Below are 9,725 nucleotides of genomic sequence, written 5' to 3'. Positions count from 1 at the left end.
TAGAAATTTTTAATGTTTAGACACTAACAAATTGAAAATGCATATGAAAAACAAGGAAAGACACAACATGAAGATGCAAAGATCAAACAAAGAAGATCATCAAGAACAACTTGAAGATCATGAAGAACACCATGCATGAGTTTTCGAAAATTTAAAGAAAATTAAAAAGATGCAATTGACACCAAACTTAAAAATTGACACAAGACTCAAACAAGAAACATCAAATTTTTTGTTTTTATGATTTTATTAAATTTTTTTGGTATTTTTCGAAAATTAATTTGAAAAGGGAAAATAAAGGAATTCAAAATTTTTAATAAGAATTCTAGGAATCATGCAATGTTAGTCTAAAGCTCCAGTCCAGGAATTAGACATGGCTTACTAGCCAGCCAAGCTTTCAGTGAAAGCTTCGGTCCAAAACGCTAGACATGGCCAATGGCCAGCCAAGCTTTAGCATACAAATCAGGCATACAACAACTGAATTGATGAGAATAAAAAAGCTCTTGTGATGATGAGTTAAAACCTCGGTCCAAAAGATTAGACATGGCTTCACAGCCAGCCAGACTTTAACAAATCATCATGAAACTCTAGAATTCATTCTTAAAAATTCTGAAGCCATAGAATAATTTATTTTTTTTAAAATTTTTGAAAATAAAAATAATAAAAACAAAAAGCTTAAAATTAAAATAAAATTACCTAATCTGAGTAACAAGATGAACCGTCAGTTGTCCAAACTCAAACAATCCCCGGCAACGGTGCCAAAAATTTGGTGCACGAAATTGTGATCTCAATGGCGCCAAAAACTTGGTACGCACTATCATAACCTCAATTCTTCTTCACAACTTCGCACAACTAACCAGCAAGTGCACTGGGTCGTCCAAGTAATAAACCTTACGTGAGTAAGGGTCGATCCCACGGAGATTGTCAGCTTGAAGCAAGCTATGGTCATCCTTGTAAATCTCAGTCAGGCGGATTCAAATGGTTATGGGATTTTGATAATTAAAATATAAATAAAATATAAAATAGGATACAGATACTTATGCAATTCATTGGTAGGAATTTCAGATAAGCGTATGGAGATGCTTTGTTCCTTCTGAATCTCTGCTTTCCTACTGCCTTCATCCAATCATTCATACTCCTTTCCATGGCAAGTTGTATGTTGGGCATCACCGTCGTCAATGGCTACCTCCCATCCTCTCAGTGAAAATGGTCCAAATGCGCTGTCACTGCACGGCTAATCATCTGTCAGTTCTCACTCATGTTGGAATATGATCCGTTGATCCTTTTGCGTCTGTCACTACGCCCAGCACTCGTGAGTTTGAAGCTCGTCACAGTCATCCCATCCCGGATCCTACTCGTAATACCACACACAAGGTTTAAACTTTCCGGATCTCAAGAATGGCCACCAATAATTCTAGCTTATACCACGAAGACTCTGATCTGAACCAGGAGCCCAAGAGATAAATGCTCAAGCTATTGCAGATAGAACGGAAGTGGTTGTCCGGCATGCGTTCATAGGCGAGAATGATGATGAGTGTCACGGATCATCACATTCATCAGGTTGAAGTGCGAGTGAATATCTTGGAATAAGAATAAGCTTGAATTGAATAGAAAAACAATAGTACTTTGCATTAATTCATGAGGAACAGCAGAGCTCCACACCTTAATCTATGGGGTGTAGAAACTCCACCGTTGAAATACATAAGTGGTAATGGTCCAGGCATGGCCGAATGGCCAGCCCCCTAAACGTGTACAATATGATCTCCAGGATCCTCCTGAAATAAATCACTAAAAGTAGTTTTTATACTAAGCTAGTAGCTAGGGTTACATAAGATAAGTAATTGATGCAGAAATCCACTTCCGGGCCCACTTGGTGTGTGCTTGGGCTGAGCATTGAGCTTTCATGTGTAGAGACTCTTTTTGGAGTTAAACGCCAGGTTGTAGCCTGTTTCTGGCGTTTAACTCTGATTTGTAACCTGTTTCTGCGTTTAACTCCATAATAGGGCAGGAAGTTGGCGTTTGAACGCCAGTTTGCGTCGTCAAAACTCGGGCAAAGTATAGACTATTATATATTGCTGGAAAGCCCTAGATGTCTACTTTCCAAAACAATTGAGAGTTGGGTTTCTGTAGCTCCAGAAAATTCATTTCGAGTGCAGGGAGGTCAGAATCCAACAGCATCTGCAGTCCTTCTTCAGCCTCTGAATCAGATTTTTGCTCAAGTCCCTCAATTTCATCCAGAAAATACCTGAAATCACAGAAAAATACACAAACTCATAGTAAAGTCCAGAAATGTGATTTTTATTTAAAAACTAATAAAAATATACTAAAAACTGACTAAAACATACTAAAAACTACTTAAAAATAATGCCAAAAAGCATATAAATTATCCGCTCATCAGACGTCAACAAGGAAACCCCGCAATAGGGTATATTTATGATATCTTCAAATTTTTTTCGAGTTGTATTCTTCTTTTTTCTTTGACTCTCTTTCTTTGCTTCGAGCCTAATATTGATTGCTCTGTCCTGAGATGGGTTCCCTTAATGTTGTCATTTTTTCCATGTTGATATATTTCTTCGCTCGCTCTTGAACCTTATACAAAGATATTGGATGTCTCTTTGGTATAGATTGAGAGAACGGACCTTCTTTGAGGCTGTTAACTATCCTCATAATGATTTCTTCCGTAGGTAGGTTCTAGATCTTCAATCACACTTTGTTGAATCTTTTCATATAGGCTTGGACAGATTCTCCGACCTCTTGTATTACTCCCAAGAGGCTCGGTGTATGTTTGATCTTGTCTTTCTGAATGAAAAATCGAGTAATAAAGCTCCTTACCAAGTCGCCAAAGTAGGTGACCGACCTGGGTGGCAAGCTGTCGAACTATTTCATTGCCGCCTTGGTTAGCATAGTCGAGAAAGTTTTGCAGCGAGTTGCGTCCAACGCGTTAGCCAAGTATATGCGACTTTTGAAGTTGCTCAAGTGGTATCTTGGATAAGTAGTTCCGTCATAAAGATCCATGTCAGGACTTTTAGAGTTTTTGGAAACTTTCACTCGCATGATCTCTTCCGTAAATGGATCTTCACCTCCCAAGGTGTTTCTGCTTAGTCAATTCGAGATTTTCTACCTTTAGGCTATATTTGGATGTTGTACCTGAGACAAAAATACAGAGACAAAGATACAAAGACAGAGAGACAGAGACAGTATTTAATATTTTTATGCTTCTATATTATGTTTGGAAGCAGTGGATAAAAACTTGTCAAATGTCATTGTTTTGTGTTTGGAAAGATAGATACAGTTTACTAAATACATAACAAAAGACATTATATACCCTTTTGATTTTTTTTTAAAACTAAAATATATTTTTGATCAAATCCCATCGTGTAATAAACGTTAGAAAAGATGAGAGAGAGAGAGAGAGAGAGAGAGAGAGAGAGAGAGAGAAATGAGAAGGGTGGGAAGAAGGAGGAGGAGGAATGGCACTAGAGTGGACAAGCTTTTCTTCTTCTTTGTTGGTTGCACAGCTGCAGAATAAAGGAGAAGATGAAGCTAGGGTTTTGATAAAGGAAGGATAAGCTCTAGTATTTGCAAAATATATTAGGGGTAAAGAAAGAAAAAAATCATCAAAATGGTCTCCAAATTCTGTGTCCCCACACATCCCAAGTGGAGCCTAATACATAAATTTGACTAAGAGACAAAGATGTGTATTTTGCCCTTATCTCCTAAACCAAACATATTACAAAATGTGGTATTGTCCTTTGTCACTGTCTCTGTAGTGCATCCAAACACAACAACCTTAAGGTCAAATTCCAACTTCTCGGTTTTTTCTTCCAATCCTCTTCGTCATTGTACCTCCCTTCTTAAAGCTCGTTCTGATTCACGTTGTTGTTCTAACTCATTCTCGAGTTATTCTAGCCGACCTTGATATCCGTAAACCATTCCCATGAGTTCTATAGAGGAAGAGAAAGAGGAAAAAGATGAGGATGAGAGAGAAGGAGATGGAGAAAGAGAAGGAGAAGGAGAAGGAGAAGAAGGAATGGCTCCAGAGTGGAAAGGCTTTCTTTTTCTTTGTTGGTTGTGCAGCTGCAGAATGAAAGAGAAGATGAAGCTATGGTTTTGATAAACGAAAAAAAAGCTCTGGTATTTGCAAAATATATTAGGGTTAAAGCAGAAAAAATATCATTAAAATGGTCTCCAAATTTCGTGTCCCCATATGTCCCAAGTGGAGGCTGATACATAAATTTGACTAAGAGACATGTACAAATATGTGTATTTTTTCCCTGTCTCCTAAACCCAAAATGTAGTATTGTCCTTTGTCTTTGTCTCTGTAGTGCATCCAAACACAACCTTAAGGTCGGATTCCATCTTCTCGATTTTTTCTTCCAATTCTCTTCGTCGTCGTACCTCCCTTTGGAAAGCTTGTTCTGATTCACGTTGTTGCTCTAACTCATTCTCAAGTTGTTCTAGCTGACCTTGATGTCCATGAACTAGTCCCATGAGTTTTATAGGATCTCTTTCTCCTGATCCTCCTGATTATTGGACTTCTGAGCTTATTCTTCATCCTACTGGATTTGCAGGGTATGTCTCTCCGACAACACCTTTCCCTTTGTCAGGCCGAGGAGGTAAGACAAGTGCTCGATCATCATTGTATTGCTTTTCTTCATAAGCCTCTGAATTAAAAGCCGTGTGTCCGTCTTCTGGAACGTCATCAGCCATCGTACGGTGTTGATTACCAGGTCCCCGGCATGGCGCCAATATTCTGGGGGTTATCTAAAACTGTGTTTTGGGCTTGAACGTGAGGTCCAAGTTCTTTTTGGGGTTGCATCCAACATGTTCTAGTGCTGAGGTATCACCATCCGACGTCTTGGTAAAGGTGGGGGTGGTACCTGCAAGAGATTCCAATACTTAAGTTAGTGAGGATTTTAGGCAGGTTTTTAGTAGATTGAAATTTGAAGAATACTTGAGGTGTTATGATATTTATAAGTGTAGAGGTATAGTTAATAACCACCTTTAGTAATCCTATCTTTGATGGTGGATTGTTTACTCTCTTTTATTAAAGATATTGTTGAGATCTCATTTCTAGATGAATATAGGAGATTGTAGGAGTTAGTTACTTATTTTAATAAGTAGGATTAGGCTAGTGTCATCGTATTCGACCTCTTTGAAGTCGGGTAGAATAACGATCTAGATAATGTATGTTGATTGGACTTTATCCCTTTTGAACCCTTTTAAATTTGGTCAAGGACAAGAACAAAAGTAATGCTTATTATTTGAGACTAAATAGCTACCAACTAATATAACATACACTAACTTTAAAATTATCTCTATATAGATTGGTAAGAATGTTTTAAATTATGTTATGATAAGATAAATAAATTCTAAAAGTTAAAGTTAAAATTAAAATTCAGTATGCTTATACTAATTAATTCTTAAAATTAAAATGTTAGAAAGTATGTTATAAACATAATTATTTAAATTTATTATGATTAATTTTTTCATTTATATTGAAGATGGAAAATTTTGGTTTCATTAATCTCTATCACGAGTAATTGACAAATTAATTATTGACACATTACCAAAACATATGAACTATTATTTTTATTATTTTTTTTGTTATTTTTTTTGTTTGATATAATACAATTTTATAATTGTTGTTCTTGTATATTATGTTATTTTTGTTATCTTTTTATAATATGTATTATTGATCTCATTAGCTAAAGCAAATTAAATGAAAAAAACTAGTCTTAATAGTAAAAAAATATAATGCACTATAAAAAGAGTACTAAAAGTACTAGAAAAAATACTATTTAAAAAATACTAGCAAAAAATATTGAAAAAACTAAACATCACTTAAAAAAAATAACATGTTTAATGAAATATTTTTATACATATAACCCTAAAATTTATATATATTCTGAAAATAATAATATCCTTATATACTGATTTTGTATAGAGTTTATATATTTTATTAAAATTTTATAAATTAATTTAATATTCATTTATGTTAATATATTAAACTATTATTTTATTATATATATATATATATATATATATATATATATATGTTTAATTACTCTGTTGGTCTCTATAGTTTCGTGAAATTTTTAATTAGATCCCTATACTTTTTTTTCTTTTTAATTGGGTCCTGCACTAATTTTTTTTCAATTAAGTCCTTTTTTTTATCAAAGATATGAGACTCGAACCCACAACCTCTTAATTGAGTATGAGAAAATTATGTCATTTGAGCTATAACTCATTGGCTTTTTCAATTAAGTCCTTTTTAGTAGTAATTGGCTTAATTTTATAAGGATCCAACTAAAAAAAATTGGTATAGGAACCTAAATAAAAGGAAAAAAGTGTAAGGACCCAATTAAAAAAAAATTGGTGCAAGGACTTAATTAAAAGGAAAAAAAGTATAGGGACCTAATTGAAAATTTTGCGAAACTATAGGGACCAACAGAATAATTAAACCTTTAATATATAATATATTTTTATCATTTTTTATATGTTAATTTTTATATACAACATATTAATTTTTATTTTTCCTTAGAAGTAACATATTTTTTAATGTTAAATGATAAATAGCTAAATTACTCGTACAAATAAGAAAAATTCATTTCAAAAATTGACATAATTGAAATAATTATTCTTTAACAAATTACAATGTCTTCTTTTTATTTGTAAACTGTGACACTATAACATGGTTTTGATAAAGAGAAATATGTACATAAATCGCTACTATCTATAGTGTTTGTTTAAATTTTAAAATTTACGTAGTTTATAGATATAATCATTTTACAGATATGGTAAACGACATAATTGATGACGTGACTTGGAAGTTCTAGAGCACCATTCCATCAGAGAGTATTTTACCCTTTTAATCCTTACACCGGTTTTGACCCTACCATTGTTCCAACCCTTCTTCGGGTCATAGTTAGTAACTCCGGTACCAAAATCCTTAAGTATTACCCACTCACGACCAAAATAACCTCTTTGTATTGTTTTAATTGATTATTTTATTATTTTTTAATTATGTAAATTTGGTGTTTTTGTATATATACCAACGATCATAGAAATATAGATTTAGGAATTTTGATTTTTATATGTATATTAATCTGCAATGGTTAACTTATATTCCGTGGAAAACTAACTAAGGATAGGAAAGAGTTTAGCTGAAAATTTGAGAACACGATATCCTTAGATTGTAAACACAATATCCTTAGATTGTGAAGATTGCTATGTACAGTACATGATTAGACCCGAAAGTAAAAAGAGACACAGTTTGCTGCAAATCCTAGTTGAAATGGATAACTGAATTTGTGAATTTTGATTTTCAAGCAGAGAAGAAGCTATCAGAAGCAGCCACACCAAACTGTGATTTGGGTTCGAACTCTGAAAACCATTTGAGAACCCTGTTCTTCTCCTCTTTCAGCTTGGACGCCAATACAGAAGCACCAGAAACCCTGATAATATCTCCATCTCCAACCGCACCATGACTATCCTTTTTCAGAATCTTGGTTCTCTTCTCGTACTCCTCCGCCACCAGCATAGCAATGTCAGACATGTTGAGAGATATTGTGACTAATTATCTGAAATTGAATTTGTGTGTATGTGTGTTTGTATTTGTTGTTGGGATTTAAGCTTGAGGAAATCAAAAGAAAGAACAATTTTATATATACAAGAGAGAAAGGAAAGGAGTGTATGACATACAACACAACTTGATCACCGTCAATAGACAAACCGTTTTGGATAAGTCTGACAGGCCACTGGTTCTACTTGTGAAAGTTGTTGCTTCATGTTGGTTTTGCTTTGTCTTATTTTATTTTCGTGTTCTGGAAAGGTGGGGCACCTTGTTTTATAAATAGACAGCATCTCATGTTTTTATTTATATTTTATTTCACTTATTTTATGTGTAGATACAACGTATAGAATAATTAATTTATTATTATTAATCAAAATTTTTTATTTTATGGGTTAAATTGAGATATAAGATTACTAAGGTGACACCTGCAAATAAGATTATTTATTTTATTAAGGTTAATGGGGCGCCGCTGAATGTGAGAAAAACCATGATAAAGATGAAAACATGGCCAGGAGGTATGTAATGTTGTGGGTGAATAGCTGATTAATGTTGTTACTTGTCAGTTGTCACAGCCTGCCCACAGCTTTGGACGCACATGCACATGCATATCACATGCTAATGCTAATGTTTCTCTCTTTTCCAAGTAATTATCCTTTTCATACGTGACAAAACTGTCTAGTGTCTAGTTGCTACTCTCTTCTAACTTTTTTTTTTACTTTTTTCTCTTCCTTCGCAAGGATGACAGTAATAAATTCTTATTTATGGTTTGTAGGTATTCAATTTGATCTATTATGTTTGGATGGTTATTAATTAGATCTGTTAAGGGTAGAGTTGAGTATTTTTTGGTGACTAAGTGTAGAGTTGAGTATAAAACAATCAATTTGCACCCATGTGCATGTCTATATATATAAACAATTTTAAATTGTTAAACCAAGATTTTCAATTAAAAATTTTATATTTTTATTTATATAAAAATAAAATTTATTTAGTGTTATATAAATATCAAATAGATAAATATTGTATGTTTTATGATCTGCGGCTAGAGTTGACATTTTATAATTTCGCGAATAAGACAGAATTGAATTTTAATAAAAAAAAATCAATTCGCAATTAGAATTAGAGTTGGATATACACCCTATCATATCTAAGTTAAAGTAAGGGTAGTTAAAAGATTTAGTTAATATGTATTTTTAAAATATATGATAATATTATTATTAATATCATTTTTTAAATTTTTTAATAAATATAAAATAAATATATTAAAAGTTTAAATTTTTTGTAGCTTTAATAATTTTATTTTTAATTTGTAATCTTAATATGTACTCTTTAAAATACTAGTTAGTTAAATTTTTTAGTGAAAATTCAATCTAATTTTTTTAATTTCAATTAATCTAAAATAATTTTTTAAATTAAATTTTGTACTCATTTTTTTAAAAGTGCATTTGGATTGTAATTTTATTTTGTTTTTTTTTATTTTTATTTTTTTTATAATTTAAAAAACAAAGCACTAAAAATAATAATACAAAACATGTTATAAACTCGCAAATAAGGCAGAGTTGAATTTTAATTAAAAAAAATCAATTCGCAATTAGGATTAGAGTTAGATCTAAACCCTACCTTACCCTAAGTTAAGATAAGAGTAGTTTAATAAAAGATTTAGTTAATATGTATTTTAAAAATATATGATAATATTATTGTTAATATAATTTTTTAAAATTTTTTAATAAATATAAAGTAAATATATTAAAAATTTAATTTTTTTTGTAGCTTTATTAATTTTGTTTTTAATTTATAATCTTAATATGTACTCTTTAAAATATTAGTTAGTTAAATTCTTTAGTGAAAATTAAATCTATTTTTTTTTTAATTTCAATTAATCTAAAAAAATTTTGTAAATTAAATTTTGTACTCATTTTTTATTTTTTTTAAGTGCATTTGGATTGTAATTTTATTTTATGTTTTATTTTAATATTTTTTATTTTTTTATAATTTTAAAAACAAAGCACAAAAAATAATAATACAAATCAAATATACTATTAATTTTTAATTAATTTCATCCATGACTACAAATTTGATATTATAACTCGGTTTAATTATTTAATTATTCTCGCTGTGAAATGATAAGTCAGTTATTAAATTGAATTTACAACTT

General features: G+C 31.5%; 1 protein-coding gene across 1 annotated transcript; it reads right to left on the bottom strand.

Annotated features, from left to right (window-relative positions):
- Positions 1-7,188: 7,188 nt before the first annotated feature.
- On the bottom strand, positions 7,189-7,796 carry LOC107634656 (uncharacterized). Its single transcript, XM_016338084.3, has one exon. It carries the CDS (start codon positions 7,553-7,555, stop codon positions 7,325-7,327), a length of 231 nt encoding a protein of 76 aa, XP_016193570.1. The 5' UTR covers positions 7,556-7,796; the 3' UTR covers positions 7,189-7,324.
- Positions 7,797-9,725: the final 1,929 nt, after the last annotated feature.

Source organism: Arachis ipaensis, chromosome B3 (assembly GCF_059453495.1).
Source record: "Arachis ipaensis isolate K30076 ecotype BB chromosome B3, ASM5945349v1, whole genome shotgun sequence".
NCBI classification, from domain to species: Eukaryota; Viridiplantae; Streptophyta; class Magnoliopsida; order Fabales; family Fabaceae; genus Arachis; species Arachis ipaensis.
Note: the sequence above shows the minus strand (reverse complement) of the source record. Positions and strands in the feature narration are given on the sequence as shown.

Excerpts from the sequence above, each read along its gene's own strand:
- LOC107634656 (XM_016338084.3), bottom strand. The coding sequence starts at position 7,555 with ATGTCTGACATTGCTATGCTGGTGGCGGAGGAGTACGAGAAGAGAACC.